This window comes from Coregonus clupeaformis, unplaced genomic scaffold (genome assembly GCF_020615455.1).
Source record: "Coregonus clupeaformis isolate EN_2021a unplaced genomic scaffold, ASM2061545v1 scaf0978, whole genome shotgun sequence".
In the NCBI taxonomy this organism is placed as follows: domain Eukaryota; kingdom Metazoa; phylum Chordata; class Actinopteri; order Salmoniformes; family Salmonidae; genus Coregonus; species Coregonus clupeaformis.
The window spans coordinates 52,008-71,280 of record NW_025534432.1 but is presented as its reverse complement, the minus strand read 5'-3'; the positions used below and the strand labels follow the sequence as shown (position 1 = coordinate 71,280).

The 19,273-nt window shown below is 46.1% G+C and overlaps 1 protein-coding gene across 1 annotated transcript; it reads left to right on the top strand.

Annotated features, from left to right (window-relative positions):
• Positions 1 to 3,152: 3,152 nt before the first annotated feature.
• LOC121579434 (protein NLRC3-like) lies at positions 3,153 to 18,446 on the top strand. Its single transcript, XM_045217245.1, is given in 11 exon segments — positions 3,153 to 3,236; positions 3,485 to 3,651; positions 3,783 to 4,604; positions 4,607 to 5,582; positions 10,124 to 10,297; positions 11,651 to 11,824; positions 12,276 to 12,449; positions 13,029 to 13,075; positions 13,212 to 13,758; positions 15,166 to 15,195; positions 18,407 to 18,446. Coding segments are annotated over 11 exon segments (3,222 nt in total). The 5' UTR covers positions 3,153 to 3,165.
• Positions 18,447 to 19,273: the final 827 nt, after the last annotated feature.

Below are 19,273 nucleotides of genomic sequence, written 5' to 3'. Positions count from 1 at the left end.
ATAGACATAGAAACTATTTAAATGTTGGGATAAATCAAAGTTCAAGTTGAAAATGCTTTCTGGCGACACGGATCAGAAAGGCTGTGGTCCGTTTTGCTCAGTGCTGTACGCTTCATATAACTTGGCCAGCGCACTGTTGCGTAATGTTCCGCATCGTTGTCGGCACACCTGAATACAAGCCCGGGTGCAACGGACGAGATAAACTGTTGGCACCTCATGTGAAGTCAAGCAGTGCATGGGTGTATTCACTAAGGGCACTAGTCCAACTTATGAAATGACGCCTTTCCTACGCACTGCTCATAGTTTCTATTCAGACTTTACCTTATTAAGTTGCACAACGGGCTTTGCAGGCGTGGTTCGCTTGCGTGCGCTGAATACATGTAATTCAACTGCTGAAAACACTCCCACTTGCATCGTAGATTTAAAAATACTCCGATTTTGTAGATTATTTAGGCACATTTTAGGGTTTGGAAAGTATGTATGAATCATTAAAAAAAATTGGTTTGGAGAACCTTTACACACTAAATATATTGATTAATAAAAAAATACAGTGGTTTGATTCATCCTGAAAGTTGTCATATTCAAGTTCAATCCATGAAATATTGGAAGGTGGAAAAAAAGTGTACAATAGGGGTTGAATAGGGGGGTCCTATACATTTACCCTAATTCTCACTAATCATGGAACTGTATGAAACCGGTTCGGTCGTCGTGAACCGTGAACCAGGCTACAGGTTTAACCTGCTACGTGTGGTCTGAGTTCCATAATGATTCAAACAGGCTACATGTCCTAAATTCTTGCACAACGTTAGCCTAATGCTAACGACCCTCAGGAACAACTGACGTGACAGAGGAAAGAAAGGGAAACAGAATGGAATGATGCAAAATGTAAGCTACACATGGAAGAAAACGAACACTAAAGTGACAGTTATAAATATATGTGGGTTTTACTGACGGTGGTTCTCGATAGTGGCTGATATTTAACATGATACAACTTGTAAAATAAACGGAGAAAAGCCCGGGCATAGCCTATAATTAAAACATTCCGAAGCTCATACATCAACTCGGCAGGTTCAGTCCTACAGAAGCCTAAAGCTTGGGGGTCCAAATTGCATCCACGCCTATTATGAGGTCACACCAGTAGAGGTGCGTGCGTAAAATCACTGGGGAAGACAGAAAAATACAATACAACCTATGTGTTGTAATAATGTTTTTGCTCTATAACCTGTTAATTCATATGCCTTGTGACCCTGATATAGGCTATAGGTCTAAAGGTCGAGACAATAAGAAGACACAGTGGGAGAATAAATTCAACCACACCTTTGTTTTATCACAAAACCAGAGAGCAACTTCTGTCTGGTTAAGTCCACAAAGCATATTCTATGTAACAGACAGTTACATGACCTACATCATGGTCAAGCAAGTTAATGTTTCCGATCACTAAACAACTATTGATTTAGAACCACAGAGAGTTACCGCAAGTTGTAAATGCAGTGTAGTCACCTCTGTTAAGGTGTGTGTGTGTGTCTGTGTGTGTGTGTGTCTGTGTGTGTGTGTGTGTGTGTGTGTGTGTGTGTGTGTCTGTGTGGTGCCGATCACTAAACAACTATTGATTTAGAACCACAGAGAGTTACAGCAAGTTGCAAAGAATGGTTCATGGTCCTGATTTATGTGTTTGTTCAAGTAGAAAAAAAACATGTTGACTCACCCTACTTGTAGAGAAACGGCAATGACATCCTCCTCTCTTTCATGTTGACAAAATGGTCTATCACTCTGTCATACAGTACACGGTCTATCACTCTGTCATACAGTACACGGTCTATCACTCTGTCATACAGTACACGGTCTATCACTCTGTCATACAGTACACGGTTTATCACTCTGTCATACAGTACACGGTCTATCACTCTGTCATACAGTACACGGTCTATCACTCTGTCATACAGTACACGGTCTATCACTCTGTCATACAGTACACGGTCTATCACTCTGTCATACAGTACACGGTCTATCACTCTGTCATACAGTACACGGTCTATCACTCTGTCATACAGTACACGGTCTATCACTCTGTCATACAGTACACGGTCTATCACTCTGTCATACAGTACACGGTCTATCACTCTGTCATACAGTACACGGTCTATCACTCTGTCATACAGTACACGGTCTATCACTCTGTCATACAGTACACGGTCTATCACTCTGTCATACAGTACACGGTCTATCACTCTGTCATACAGTACACGGTCTATCACTCTGTCATACAGTACACGGTCTATCACTCTGTCATACAGTACACGGTCTATCACTCTGTCATACAGAGCTTTTAAATCAAAGGCCAAATGCTCGCAGGCTTCCCTTGTCTTCAATGCTACGGGCAACAATGTCATACTCGTTTGGACCAGACAGCATCAGATAGATGGCCTACACATAGAGAGACAGAGGGGCGCTGTTTAGCTCGCTCGGATACTTTCTCCTGTGAGATACATTCAGCCTCTTGCAAATTAAAGGACAATTATGAAGCAAAGAGAGACGAAAGATACATTATAGCCTGGCTTCCCTTGGTATAGAATAAATACCTGTCAGCTATTTTAACTGTATATAATGTCTACTTGGTAAATGTTTATAATGTCTGTCAATCTAAGCTGTAACGTATTTTTTTGTTGTGTTTTCCCCAGGTAGACTAGCTGTTGTTATGGAGTCAGCTAATGGGGATCCAAGTCAAATCAAATCAAATTAATAACATATTGGACTGTGCATGTTTAAATGCAACATGAAGTCTCTGTTTGAACTTTGACCACAGACAGTAAAAGTGTTGTCATTGTTAATGTTCGGAAATATTGACTGTTCTGTTATTTCTTATTGTAGCTGAGTGAGCAGTGACTTACATCTAAAATGAGTCTCTCTGGGGAGAGAGAGGAGGGGACCACTGCCTCTAAAATGAGTCTCTCTGGGGAGAGAGAGGAGGGGACCACTGCCTCTAAAACGAGTCTCTCTGGGGAGAGAGAGGAGGGGACCACTGCCTCTAAAATGAGTCACTCTGGGGAGAGAGAGGAGGGGACCACTGCCTCTACAATGAGTCTCTCTGGGGAGAGAGAGGAGGGGACCACTGCCTCTAAAATGAGTCTCTCTGGGGAGAGAGAGGAGGGGACCACTGCCTCTAAAATGAGTCTCTCTGGGGAGAGAAAGGAGGGGACCACTGCCTCTAAAATGACTCAAGACACTAGTTCTAAGAGGTAAGTGATGTAAAATATACAGTTCTCTTAAATATATAAAACTAAAGGGAAAGGTTTTCCCAAATTACATCAAATGTAGGCCTATATCATTCATTTAAAAGGCCAAAAACAGATTTACCAATTGCAGACTGTAGCTTTATAAAGAAACATCAGGACTTCTATGAGTTCAGCTATACACTTGTTGAAATGATGTAGATGAGGTACTGATGAGATATTGATGAGGTGATCTGCCTCCCTGTTTTGTTCAGTGTCCAGAAGCCCAGAGCAGAGTCACCTGCCCCCAGCCTGCTATCAATGAAGAGTGATCAGCCACCTGCTTTCAGCCAGGAACCATTACCAGATGACAATAAGGAAGTGGAGAGTTTGGACAGTGAGGATGCATTAAAGATCATACACAACCTTCTGGACAGAAGAAGTAAGACTGTGTTTCATACAATATTACAAAGAACGGGACAAAGGCCCCTCTAACACACACACACACACACACACACACACACACACACACACACAAACTTATGAGTCCCAACTCTCATTGTTTTCCTACAGGTCAAACTCTTCTGACAGTCCAACAAGACATTAAGGCTAAACTGAAACACAAGTATCAACACATATCTGAAGGAATTGGACACCATGGAAACCAAAGTCTGTTAAAGGACATCTACACAGAGCTCTACATCACAGAGGGTGGAAGTGGAGGGGTCAATAATGAACATGAGGTGAGACAGATAGAGATGGCATCCAAGAAACAAACCACACAAGAGACACCAATCAAATGCAACGACATCTTCAAGCCTTTACCTGGACAAGACAAACCTATCAGAACTGTGCTGACAAAAGGAATCGCTGGCATTGGAAAAACAGTCTCTGTGCAGAAGGTCATCCTTGACTGGGCAGAGGGAAAAGCAAATCAGGACGTTCATTTCATGTTTCCTCTTCCTTTCCGTGATCTGAACCTGAAAAAGGACCAATACAGTCTGATGCAACTTCTTTCCCACTACTTCTCAGAGCTGAAAGAGATTGACAACATTGAAGATGGTGAAACCAAAACTGTTTTCATTTTTGATGGTCTGGATGAGTGTCGACTTCCTCTAGACTTCAAAAACAATGAGAAGTGCTGTGATGTCATGAAGCCAACCTCAGTGGACGTGCTGCTGACAAACCTCATCAAGGGGAATCTGCTTCCCTCTGCTCTCCTCTGGATAACCTCACGGCCTGCAGCAGCCAATCAGATCCCTCCTGAGTGTGTTGACCAGGTGACAGAGGTACGAGGGTTCAATGATCCACAGAAGGAGGAGTACTTCAGGAAGAAAATCACAGATCAGAATCTGGCCAATGAAATCATCAAACACATGAAGACATCAAGGAGCCTCACATCATGTGCCACATGCCAGTCTTCTGTTGGATATCAGCCACTGTCCTTGAGATGATGCTGAAAGAGGCAGAGAAGGATGAAGTCCCCAAAACTCTGACCCAGATGTTCACACACTTCACGCTCATCCAAATCATTGTGAAGAACAAGAAGTACAACAAAGCCACAGAGACAAACCCAAAGGAACTGTCTCAGTCAGACAAAGAGATGATCCTGAAACTGGCAAAGCTGGCTTTCCAACAGCTGCAGAAGGGCAACCTGATCTTCTATGAGGAGGACCTGAGAGAGTGTGGCCTTGATGTCACAGAGGCATCAGAGTACTCAGCATTGTGTACAGAGATCTTTAAAGAAGAATCTGGGCTGAACCAAGAGAAGGTCTACAGCTTTGTGCATCTGAGCATGCAGGAGTTTCTAGCAGCAGTGCATGCTTTAGAATCATGTCTGGACAAGAAGGAAAATGTTTTTTCCACCACTAGTGAGGATGAAGAGGAGGAGTCAATCCAGTTGTCTGACTTACACAGGAGAGCAGTGGACCAGGCCTTGAAGAGTGAGAATGGACACCTGGACCTGTTCCTCCGCTTCCTTCTGGGTCTCTCACTGGAGTCCAATCAGAATCTGTTACGAGGCCTTCTGACACAGACAGGAAGTACAACACAGAGCAATGAGGAAACAGTCGAGAGAACAGTCAGGTACCTTTCAGACAAGATCGAAAGGGAATCCTCACCAGAAAGGATCATCAACTTGTTCCACTGTCTGAATGAACTTGGTGCCAACTCTCTAGTTGAAGAAATGCAAACCTCCCTGCGATCAGGAACTCTTTCAGAAACAGAGCTAGAACCTCAACAATGTTCAGCCCTGGCCTACCTGTTACTGATGTCAGAGGAGGTGCTGGAGGAGTTTGACCTGAAGACATACACCACATCAGAGAAAGGTTATCAGAGGTTGCTGCCGGTAGTGAAAACCTGCAAGAGAGCACTGTAAGTTCTGTTATTGAGTTGATGTATACAGTATCATTATTCTGAAGGATTTGTATATCTAACAGATGATCTCCTCTCTCCAGACTGGATCGCTGTAACCTCACATATAAATCCTGTGAGACTCTGGCTTCAGCTCTGCAGACACCAAACTCCCCACTGAGAGAACTGGACCTCAGCTACAATAAACTGAGAGACGGAGTGAAGCTGCTCTGTGTTGGACTAACCAGTCCTCTCTGCAACATACAGACACTAGTGTGAGTTAAATATCTTCAGTATCCACTGTGAGTGTTTATATATTATGTATGTAGTTAGTATGTGTATGTTTTTAACATTATTTGAACATCTTAGTAAATATGCAGAAACATACATAAAATGTGATAAATATATCAAACTAAGGTTAAATGTCTTGAGTGAGTTAGTATGTTTTTAACATTGTTTAATCATGTGTCCTTCTGTTATTGTCTTAATGCATCTCATTATTCTTAAAGCTTTGCATATTTAACAGTATATCACTATAACTCCTCTCTCCAGACTGTCTGACTGTGAACTCACATATGAATCCTGTGAGACTCTGGCTTCAGCTCTGCAGACACCAAACTCCCCCCTGAGAGAACTGGACCTCAGCTACAATGACCTGGGAGACAGAGGAGTGGAGCTGCTCTGTGTTGGACTAACCAGTGCACTCTGCAACATACAGACACTAGTGTGAGTTAACTATCTTCAGTATCCACAGTGAGTGTTTATATATTCTGTATGTACTAATACTGAACAAGAATATAAACGCAACATGCAACAATTTGAAAGGTTTTACTGAGTTACAGTTCATATGAGGAAATCAGTCAATTGAAATAAATTCATTAGAACCCTAATCTATGGATTTCACATGAATGGGAATTCAGATATGCATCTGTTGGTCACAGATACCTTAAAAAAAATAAGTATGGGTGTGTATCAGAAAACCAGTCCGTATCTGGTGTGACCACCATTTGCCTCATGCAGCGCGACACGTCTCCTTCACATAGAGTTGATCAGGCTGTTGATTGTGGCCTGTGGAATGTTGTCCCACTCCTCTTCAATGGCTGTGCGAAGTTACTAGGAAACTGCCGGGAACTGGAAGACGCTGTCGTACACGTCGATCCAGAGCATTCCAAACATGCATGTCTGGTGAGTATGCAGTCCATGGAAGAACTGGGACATTTTCAGCTTCCAGGAATTGTATACAGATCCTTGTGACACGGGGCCGTGCATTATCATGCTGAAACATGATGGCGGCGGTTGAATGTCACGACAATGGGCCTCAGGATCTCGTCACGGTATCTCTGTGCATTCAAATTGCCATCGATAAAATGTGATTGTGTTCATTGTCCGTAGTTTATGCCGGCCCATACCATAACCCCACCGCCACCATGGGGCACTCTGTTCACAACGTTGACATCAGCAAACCGCTCGCCCACACAATGCCATCACGACGCCATACATGCTTTCTGCCATCTTCCCGGTACAGTTGAAACCCGGGATTCATCCGTGAAGAGCACACTTCTCCAGTGTGCCAGTGGCCATCGAAGGTGAGCATTTGCCCACAGAAGGCGGTTACGACGCCAAACTGCAGTCAGGTCAAGACCCTGGTGAGGTTGACGAGCACGCAGATGAGCTTCCCTGAGACGGTTTCTGACTGTTTGTGCAGAAATTATTTGGTTGTGAAAACCCACAGTTAAATCAGCTGTCCTGGTGGCTTGTCTCAGACCATCCTGCAGGTGAAGAAGCCGGATGTGGAGGTCCTGGGCTGGCGTGGTTACAAGTGGTCTGCAGTTGTGAGAACGGTTGGATGTACTCCCAAATTCTCTAAAACGATGTTGGAGGCGGTTTATGGTAGAGAAATTAACATAAAAGTCTCTAGCAACAGCTATGGTGGACATTCCTGCAGTCATCTGGCCAATTGCACGCTCCCTCAAAACTTGACACATCTGTGGCATTGTGTTGTGTGACACAACTGCACATTTCAGAGTTGCCTTTTATTGTCCCCAGCACAAGGTGCACCTATGTAATGATCATGCAGTTTAATCAGCTTCTTGATATACCACACCTGTCAGGTGAATGGATTATCTTAACAAAATGGATTATCTTAACAAAGGAGAAATGCTCACTAACAGGGATCTAAACAAATTTATGCACAACATTTGAGAGAAATAAGCTTTTGTGCGTATGGAACATATCTGGGATCTTTTATTTAAGCTCATGAAACGTGGAACCAACACTTTACATGTTGGGTTTATATTTCTGTTCAGTATAGTTAGTATGTGTATGTTTTTAACATTATTTTAACATTTTGGGACATATCCAGAAACATACATAACATATATCAAACTAAGGTAAATATCTTGAGTGAGTTAGTATGTTTTTAACATTGGTTAATCATGTGTCCTTCTGTTATTGTCTTAATGCATCTCATTATTCTTAAAGCTTTGCATATTTAACAGTGTATCACTATATCTCCTCTCTCCAGACTGGCTGACTGTAAACTCACATATGAATCCTGTGAGACTCTGGCTTCAGCTCTGCAGACACCAAACTCCCCCCTGAGAGAACTGGACCTCAGCTACAATGACCTGGGAGACAGAGGAGTGGAGCTGCTCTGTGTTGGACTAACCAGTGCACTCTGCAACATACAGACACTAGTGTGAGTTAAATAGCTTCAGTATCCACTGTGAGTGTTTATATATTATGTATGTAGTTAGTATGTGTATGTTTTTAACATTATTTGAACATCTTGGTAAATATGCAGAAACATACATAAAATGTGATAAATACAGTGGGGGGAAAATGTATTTAGTCAGCCACCAATTGTGCAAGTTCTCCCACTTAAAAAGATGAGAGAGGCCTGTAATTTTCATCATAGGTACACGTCAACTATGACAGACAAATTGAGGAAAGAAAATCCAGAAAATCACATTGTAGGATTTTTAATGAATTTATTTGCAAATTATGGTGGAAAATAAGTATTTGGTCACCTACAAACAAGCAAGATTTCTGGCTCTCACAGACCTGTAACTTCTTCTTTAAGAGGCTCCTCTGTCCTCCACTCGTTACCTGTATTAATGGCACCTGTTTGAACTTGTTATCAGTATAAAAGACACCTGCCCACAACCTCAAACAGTCACACTCCAAACTCCACTATGGCCAAGACCAAAGAACTGTCAAAGGACACCAGAAACAAAATTGTAGACCTGCACCAGGCTGGGAAGACTGAATCTGCAATAGGTAAGCAGCTTGGTTTGAAGAAATCAACTCTGGGAGCAATTATTTGGAAATGGAAGACATACAAGACCACTGATAATCTCCCTCGATCTGGGGCTCCACGCAAGATCTCACCCCGTGGGGTCAAAATGATCACAAGAACGGTGAGCAAAAATCCCAGAACCACACGGGGGGACCTAGTGAATGACCTGCAGAGAGCTGGGACCAAAGTAACAAAGCCTACCATCAGTAACACACTACGCCGCCAGGGACTCATATCCTGCAGTGCCAGACGTGTCCCCCTGCTTAAGCCAGTACATGTCCAGGCCCGTCTGAAGTTTGCTAGAGTGCATTTGGATGATCCAGAAGAGGATTGGGAGAATGTCATATGGTCAGATGAAACCAAAATAGAACTTTTTAGTAAAAACTCAACTCGTCGTGTTTGGAGGACAAAGAATGCTGAGTTGCATCCAAAGAACACCATACCTACTGTGAAGCATGGGGGTGGAAACATCATGCTTTGGGGCTGTTTTTCTGCAAAGGGACCAGGACGACTGATCCGTGTAAAGGAAAGAATGAATGGGGCCATGTATCGTGAGATTTTGAGTGAAAACCTCCTTCCATCAGCAAGGGCATTGAAGATGAAACGTGGCTGGGTCTTTCAGCATGACAATGATCCCAAACACACCGCCCGGGCAACGAAGGAGTGGCATCGTAAGAAGCATTTCAAGGTCCTGGAGTGGCCTAGCCAGTCTCCAGATCTCAACCCCATAGAAAATCTTTGGAGGGAGTTGAAAGTCCGTGTTGCCCAGCGACAGCCCCAAAACATAACTGCTCTAGAGGAGATCTGCATGGAGGAATGGGCCAAAATACCAGCAAAAGTGTGTGAAAACCTTGTGAAGACTTACAGAAAACGTTTGACCTGTGTCATTGCCAACAAAGGGTATATAACAAAGTATTGAGAAACTTTTGTTATTGACCAAATACTTATTTTCCACCATAATTTGCAAATAAATTCATTAAAAATCCTACTTTTTTTCTCATTTTGTCTGTCATAGTTGACGTGTACCTATGATGAAAATTACAGGCCTCTCTCATCTTTTTAAGTGGGAGAACTTGCACAATTGGTGGCTGACTAAATACTTTTTTTCCCCACTGTATATCAAACTAAGGTTAAATATCTTGAGTGAGTTTGTATGTTTTTAACATTGGTTAATCATGTGTCCTTCTGTTATTGTCTTAATGCATCTCATTATTCTTAAAGCTTTGCATATTTATCAGTGTATCACTATATCTCCTCTCTCCAGACTGGCTGGCTGTAAACACACATATGAATCCTGTGAGACTCTGGCTTCAGCTCTGCAGACACCAAACTCCCCCCTGAGAGAACTGGACCTCAGCTACAATGACCTGGGAGACAGAGGAGTGGAGCTGCTCTGTGTTGGACTAACCAGTCCACTCTGCAAAATACAGACACTAGTGTGAGTTAAATATCTTCAGTATCCACTGTGAGTGTTTTATATATTATGTATGTACTATATACTGAACAAGAATATAAACGCAACATGCAACAATTTGAAAGGTTTTACTGAGTTACAGTTCATATGAGGAAATCAGTCAACTGAAATAAATTCATTAGGCCCTAATCTATGGATTTCACATAAATGGGAATTCAGATATGCATCTGTTGGTCACAGATACCTTAAAAAAATAAGTATGGGTGTGTATCAGAAAACCAGTCCGTATCTGGTGTGACCACCATTTGCCTCATGCAGCGCGACACATCTCCTTCTCATAGAGTTGATCAGGCTGTTGATTGTGGCCTGTGGAATGTTGTCCCACTCCTCTTCAATGGCTGTGCGAAGTTGCTGGAATCTGCCGGGAACTGGAAGACGCTGTCGTACACGTCGATCCAGAGCATCCCAAACTTGCATGTCTGGTGAGGATGCAGTCCATGGAAGAACTGGGACATTTTCAGCTTCCAGGAATTGTATACAGATCCTTGTGACATGGGGCCGTGCATTATCATGCTGAAACATGAGGTGATGGCGGCAGATGAATGGCACGACAATGGGCCTCAGGATCTCGTCACGGTATCTCTGTGCATTCAAATTCCCATCGATAAAATGTGATTGTGTTCATTGTCTGTAGCTTATGCCGGCCCATACCATAACCCCACCGTCACCATGGGGCACTCTGTTCACAACGTTGACATCAGCAAACCGCTCGCCCACACAATGCCATCACGACGCCATACACGCTTTCTGCGATCTTCCCGGTACAGTTGAAACCCGGGATTCATCCGTGAAGAGCACACTTCTCCAGTGTGCCAGTGGCCATCGAAGGTGAGCATTTGCCCACTGAAGGCGGTTACGACGCCAAACTGCAGTCAGGTCAAGACCCTGGTGAGGATGACGAGCACGCAGATGAGCTTCCCTGAGACGGTTTCTGACAGTTTGTGCAGAAATTATTTGGTTGTGAAAACCCACAGTTAAATCAGCTGTCCTGGTGGCTTGTCTCAGACCATCCTGCAGGTGAAGAAGCCGGATGTGGAGGTCCTGGGCTGGCGTGTTTACACATGGTCTGCAGTTGTGAGGCCGGTTAGATGTACTGCCAAATTCTCTAAAACGATGTTGGAGGTGGTTTATGGTAGAGAAATTAACATTAAATTCTCTGGCAACAGCTCTGGTGGACATTCCTGCAGTCATCATGCCAATTGACTAACCCGTTCACTCTGCAACATACAGACACTAGTGTGAGTTAACTTTCTTCAGTATGAGTTATTATGTGGATGTTTTAAACATTTGTTAATCATGTGCTCTTCTGCCCTCTAGTCTAGGTCAGTGTGGTCTGACAGAGGGTTGCTGTTCAGATCTGGCCTCAGTCCTGAGTTCACCCAACTCACAACTGAAACAACTGGAGCTGAGAGACAATGACCTGCAGGACTCAGGAGTTACACTGCTGTCTGCTGGACTGGAGGATCCAGACTGTAAACTACACACACTGGGGTAAGTACAGCTGTTTCAGTCAGGTCGGTACTGAGCTGAGTTACACTGCCCTCTGCTGGACTGGAGGATCCAGACTGTAAACTACACACACTGGGGTATGTACAGCTGTTTCAGTCAGGTCGGTACTGAGCTGAGTTACACTGCCCTCTGCTGGACTGGAGGATCCAGACTGTAAACTACACACACTGGGGTATGTACAGCTGTTTCAGTCAGGTCGGTACTGAGCTGAGATACACTGCCCTCTGCTGGACTGGAGGATCCAGACTGTAAACTACACACACTGGGGTATGTACAGCTGTTTCAGTCAGGTCGGTACTGAGCTTAGTAAAACAAATACTCTGAACATCTGATGTTTCTTTAAAATGTTTGTGTCATGGACAAATATATGGGTGTCCTACAAGATGATTGACACCAGTCCACCAACCTAGACAGCTGTTGTGTCTCTCTGTAGGCTGTCTGGCTGTCTGGTCACAGAGGAGGGCTGTGCTGCTCTGTCTTCAGCTCTGAGGTCAAACCCCTCCCACCTGAAAGAGCTGGACCTGAGCTACAATCACCCAGGAGACTCTGCAGGGGGACTGCTTTCAGCTGCTCTGGTGGATCCCACAGATAAACTGATGAAGCTGAAGTAAGTCAGAATAGATGTCCTAATAGTGTGAGCAGTGGTTGTGTCCTCTGTAGTGTAGTAGGTTCAGTAACATGAGGACATGATGGTAGAATACAGGGGACGTTTACCCAGCAGGCTTAGCACTCCAACACAGCATACATCATCACCACATGAATACTCTTCTTCTGCATCTCTGATATCCTGTTGGAATTGTACTCTGTTCTGTATGCAGTAGGTAGGCTAGAATACCTGTATTTCTCTAGTAATGAATTGTACTCTGTTCTGTATGCAGTAGGTAGGGTAGAATACCTGTATTTCTCTAGTAATGAATTGTACTCTGTTCTGTATGCAGTAGGTAGGATAGAATACCTGTATGTCTCTAGTAATTAATTGTACTCTGTTCTGTATGCAGTAGGTAGGATAGAATACCTGTATGTCTCTAGTAATGAATTGTACTCTGTTCTGTATGCAGTAGGTAGGATAGAATACCTGTATGTCTCTAGTAATGAACTTGGATAGTGCACCAGAACACAACAATATGGTTTAAATGTTGACTGCTTTATTAGGGCTTTGTCAGTCAATAACCTGTTTCTCCTTCAGTGTGGATCATGGTGGAGAGTTCAGGCTGAAATCAGGGCTGAGGAAATGTAAGTCTCTTCAATCCTAATCAACTACATATTCAGAACTACAGTAACATAGTAACTAATCAATACTTGTTCTCTACCTACAAAACAACATTTTATATGAAGATGTGGTTTGATTAAACTCTCCTTTTGTCTACAGATGCCTGTCATCTCACCCTGGACCCAAATACAGCAAACCCAAACCTGATACTGTCTGAGGGGAACAGGAAGGTGACACGGGTGGAGGAGAAGCAGCATTATGAAGACCATCCAGACAGATTTGACCGTCATCCCCAAGTTCTCTGCAGAGAAGTCTTATCTGGATCTCGTTATTACTGGGAGGTGGAGAAGGGTGGTGACTGGGCTCACATTGGTGTGGCGTACAAAGGAATGCAGAGGAAGGGAGAGGAGAAGGACAGTTGGATTGGATACAACAGGAAGTCCTGGTGTTTATTCTGCTCTGACAGAGGTTATGCCTTTTACCATGCTGGAGTCATCAGATTCTTCCCTGGTCCTGTTTCTAACAGAGTTGGAGTGTATCTGGACTGGCCAGCTGGTACTTTGTCCTTCTATAGTGTGTCCTCCTCTGGTACACTGACACACCTTTACACAGAACACACCACATTCACTGAACCCCTCTATCCTGGGTTTGAGGTTTCCTCCTCCTCAGTGACCCTGTGTCAGATAGATGACCAACACATTCAAAGGTGAGTCATAGCAATGTTTTATCATGTGTTTTCCTCTGGAATCATTCCTACAATTAGATTAGTAGTAGTGGTGTGTTTTAATGTGTTCTGTTGGACCTACAGACAGTTAGATTAGTAGTAGTGGTGTGTTTTAATGTGTTCTGTTGGACCTACAGACAGTTAGATTAGTAGTAGTGGTGTGTTTTAATGTGTTCTGTTAGACCTACAGACAGTTAGATTAGTAGTAGTGGTGTGTTTTAATGTGTTCTGTTGGACCTACAGACAGTTAGATTAGTAGTAGTGGTGTGTTTTAATGTGTTCTGTTGGACCTACAGACAGTTAGATTAGTAGTAGTGGTGTGTTTTAATGTGTTCTGTTGGACCTACAGACAGTTAGATTAGTAGTAGTGGTGTGTTTTAATGTGTTCTGTTGGACCTACAGACAGTTAGATTAGTAGTAGTGGTGTGTTTTAATGTGTTCTGTTGGACCTACTAAAGTTTTGTAATGTTCATAATGTTATTTCAATATGTCTGAAACTACATGACTAACCTCGTTCCCAGGCCAATTGCACTCAGCACATATAAACCTGGAACACCAGCCACTCAATGTGTGTGTCACCAGAGCAGGGTTTTAGACAGTGTGTGCTTGTCTGGCAGGGTATGTAACTCATGGTGCCTGTAACATCACATCTCTAGGGGCTTTCCTCAAGGTAAGCAATGTCACCTGTAATGTCACCATCAGTATTGACTTTATCATAGAGGGTTATGTCACATTTAGGTAATTTAGCAGACACTTTTATCCAGAGTGACTTACAGTAGTGAGCCCGAGTGGCGCAGTGGTCTAAGGCGCTACATCGCAGTGCTAGCTGTGCCATTAGAGATCCTGGTTCGAATCCAGGCTCTGTCGTAGCTGGCCGTGACCGGGAGACCAATAGGGCGGCGCACAATTGGCCCAGGGTAGGGGAGGGAATGGCCAGCAGGGATGTAGCTCAGTTGGTAGAGCATGGCGTTTGCAACGGCAAGGTTGTGGGTTCGATTCCCACAGGGGGCCAGTATGGAAAATAAAATAAAATATTTTAAAAAACTGTAAGTCGCTCTGGATAAGAGCGTCTGCTAAATGACTAAAATGTAAATGTAATGTGAGGGCATATATTTTTCATATATATATTTTTTACTGGTCCCCCAATGGAATCGAACCCATAACCCTAACATTCAAAGCACCATGCTCTACCAACTGAGCTACACGGGACCACATTTTGAAGTTGACATAGTGTTATGTCACATTTGGCAATGCACCCTACATAGGGAGCTGTTCTGTCACCCTTTATACACCCTTTGTATTGCTTATGAAGACTGTATGTATGCTTTATAAAGCCTTTATAAGTTGTATTTAGTTTAATCACAGTCTATCCATCTGCTTTCCCAACAGCAGAGACCATGGTGGAGAGTGTTGTATCAAGCCTGGACCTGAGAACACCAGAGACTGTCAGACAGGTGTGTGTGTGGATGAGTGTCGGAATCAAGCGCAGGCACCAGGATGACTTCAACCGTCTTTAGTAACGTAACCAAGCACGTACACAATAATATAACCAACCCAACCGGGTGGCGCAAAACAATTACGCACCAAACACAGTGCGCAAATAACAACAGCGCACGCAGTGCCGAACTCTCGGGCACAAGCCAACAACGAGAGAAACTAGACACGATACAGAGGCAGTCTGACATAAACAATCACGCATAACACCTGCCCCAAACCAAGAAACTAAATAGGAGAACAATCAAGACACAAACAAGGGACAGGTGTTATGCACAGACAAAACCAAACGAAACAAGAAACATAGAACGGTGGCAGCTAGTACTCCGGAGACGCGACCGCCGAAGTCCGCCCGAACAAGGAAGAGGAGCAGCCTCGGCCGAAACCGTGACAGTACCCCCTTGACGCTGCGGCTCCAGCCGGCGCCGACCAGGGCTCGGGACGACCCGGACGACGCGGAGCAGGGCGCGCAGGATGACCCCGATGGAACTCGGTCAGTAGGGACTGGTCCAATATGTCCCTCCTGGGCACCCAGCACCGCTCCTCCGGACCGTACCCCCTCCCACTCCACGAGATATTGAAGACCCCCATCCGGCGTCTAGAATCCAGGATGGACCTCACGGTGTCGCCGGAGCCCCCTCGATGTCCAACGGGGCGGAGGAGTCTCCTCAATCTCAAAGTCCTGGAGTGGACCAGCTACCACCGGCCTGAGGAGAGACACATGGAACGAGGGGTTAATATTCTTGTAGTCAATAGGTAATTCTAACCTATAACTCACCTCGTTCAATCTCCTCAGGACTTTAAAGGGCCCTACAAACCGCCGACCCAGCTTCCGGCAGGGCAGGCGGAGGGGCAGGTTTCTGGTTGAGAGCCAGACTCGATCTCCCGGTGCGTACACTGGCCCTCACTGCGGTGTAGGTCGGCGCTCGTCTTCTGTCGACGTATGGCACGCTGCAGATGGACGTGTGCAGCGTCCCACGTCTCCTCCGAGCGCCGCACCCACTCATCCACAGCGGGGGCCTCGATCTGGCTCTCGTGCCATGGTGCCAGAACCGGCTGGTACCCTAACACACACTGAAAAGGGGTTAGTTGGGTGGAGGAGTGGCGAAGAGAGTTCTGTGCCATCTCGGCCCAGGGCACATATCTCGCCCACTCCTCCGGCCGGTCCTGACAGTATGACCTCAGAAACCTACCCACATCCTGGTTGACACGTTCAACCTGCCCATTACTCTCCGGGTGATAACCCGAGGTAAGGCTTACCGAAACCCCCCAACCGTTCCATAAAAGCTCTCCACACTCTGGACGTGAACTGGGGGCCTCGGTCAGACACTATATCCTCGGGTACCCCGTGAATGCCGGAAGACATGGGTGAACAGAGCCTCAGCGGTCTGTAGGGCAGTGGGTAGACCCGGCATGGGAAGGAGACGACAGGCCTTCGAGAACCTATCCACAACGACCAGGATGGCCGTATTCCCCTGTGAGGGTGGAAGGTCGGTAACAAAATCCACCGAGAGGTGGGACCAGGGTCGCTGTGGAATAGGCAGGGGTTGTAACTTACCCCTGGGCAAATGTCTGGGTGCCTTACACTGGGCACACACCGAACAGGAGGAGACATAAATCCTCACATCCCTAGCTAACGTTGGCCACCAGTACTTCGTGCTAAGGCAGTGCACTGTCCGGCCGATACCCGGATGGCCAGAGGAGGGGGACGTATGAGCCCAACAAATGAGGCGATCGCGTATCTCGAGCGGAACGTACGTCCGACCCACAGGACACTGAGGAGGACTCGGGTCGGTGCGTAACGCCCGCTCGATCTCACCATCAACCTCCCACACCACCGGAGCAACCAGACAAGACTCCGGTAGTATGGGCGTGGACTCAACTGACCTCTCCCTGCGTCATACCGCCGGGACAGAGCATCTGCCTTCCCGTTCTGGGACCCAGGGATGTATGTGATCTTGAACACAAACCGGGCCAGGAACATAGCCCAACGAGCCTGGCGAGGATTCAGTCTCCTAGCTGCCCGGATGTACTCCAGGTTACGATGGTCAGTTTGAATGAGGAAAGGGTGTTGAGCCCTCGAGCCAATGCCGCCACACCTTTAGGGCCTGTACTACGGCTAACAGCTCCCTGTCTCCTACGTCATAATTCCGCTCCGCCGGACTGAGCTTCTTTGAGTAGAACGCACAGGGGGCGGAGTTTAGGTGGAGTGCCAGACCGCTGGGAAAGAACGGCCCTATCCCGGCCTCTGACGCGTCCACCTCTACTTGGAACGGTAAGGAGGGATCCGGATGCGCCAACACCGGCGCCGAGGTAAACAGGTCCTTCAGTCTCCCAAATGCCCTGTCCGCCTCAGCTGACCACCGCAAGCGCACCGGACCCCCCTTTAACAGAGACGTGATGGGAGCTGCCACCTGTCCAAAACCCCGGATAAACCTCCGGTAGTAATTCGCAAAACCCAAGAACCGTTGCACCTCCTTCACAGTGGTTGGGGTCTGCCAATTACGCACAGCCGAGACCCGGTCTACCTCCATCTTCACCCCTGACGCAGACAACTGGTAACCCAGAAAGGAGACCGACTTCTGAAAAAACAGACATTTCTCTGCCTTGACATATAGGTCATGCTCCAACAGCCTCCTCAATACTCGGCGCACCAGGGCTACATGCTCAGCACGGGTAGGGCTATACACCAGAATGTCGTCGATGTACACAACCACTCCCTGTCCCTGCATGTCCCGGAAAATCTCATCAACGAAGGATTGGAAGACTGAGGGGAGCATTCATCAACCCATATGGCATGACTAGATACTCGTAGTGCCCAGAAGTCGTGCTAAACGCTGTCTTCCATTCATCGCCCTTACGTATGCGCACCAAGTTGTATGCGCTCCTAAGATCCAATTTTGTAAAGAACTGCGCACCGTGCAGTGACTCCGTCATAGTCGCAATCAGAGGAAGTGGATAGCTGTACTTCACTGTGATCTGATTGAGACCGCGGTAATCAATACACGGCCGCAGACCTCCATCCTTCTTCTTCACAAAAAAGAAACTTGAGGAACGGGTGAAACGGAGGACCGTATGTATCCCTGTCTAAGAGACTCAGAGATGTATGTCTCCATAGATCTTTTCTCCTCTTGAGACAAGGGATACACATGGCTCAGCGGGAGAGCTGCGCCTGACTGAGATCTATCGCACAATCCCCCCGTCTATGAGGCGGCAGCTGAGCAGCCCTAGTCTTACTGAACGCCAGTGCCAAATCCTCATACTGGGAATCTGCAATGCTGGCATTAGATTCGGACTCTCCACCGAGGTCGCCCCTATGGAAACACCCAGACATCGCCCCTCACATTGAGCAGACCACCCTTTAAGAGCTTTCTCTGCCACCCAATAATAGGGTCATGAGTTATCAACCAGGGAAGACCCAACACCACCGGATACGCAGGAGAGTCAATCAAATAAAGCTGAATTCTCTCCTCATGACCCTCCTGCGCCATCATCTGAAGTGGTGCTGTGACTTCCCTAATCAAACCAGACCCTAACGGACGGCTATCTAGGGCATGGACGGGGAAAGGCTTATCCACTGGGATGAGGGGAATCCTAACTCTAAACAGAACTGGCGATCTATAAAATTCCCAGCTGCGCCTGAATCTACCAGCGCCTTATGCTGGGAACGAGGTGCAACCTGTGGGAAACAAACAGGCAAGGTTAGGTGCACGACAGAAAGCTCTGGGTAAGCAGGGCGCCTACTCACCTGGGGTGACCCCCAATGCCTGTCCTGCCATCTCCTCCTCTGGAGGACCCGCCCCAGCACCTAGCCGCAGTGTGCCCTCCACGACCACAGTTGGTGCAAGGGCCGGGTCCCCGTGGGCTCCTCCTCCGTTCCCCAGCGCCAGCACCCCGAGCTCCATGACTCGGCTCGGAGGCGTTGGAGAGTGGAATGGGCGAACCCCCCTTCCGGGACGCCCACGGGTGGCGAGCAGGGTATCCAGCCGGATGGCCATGTCGA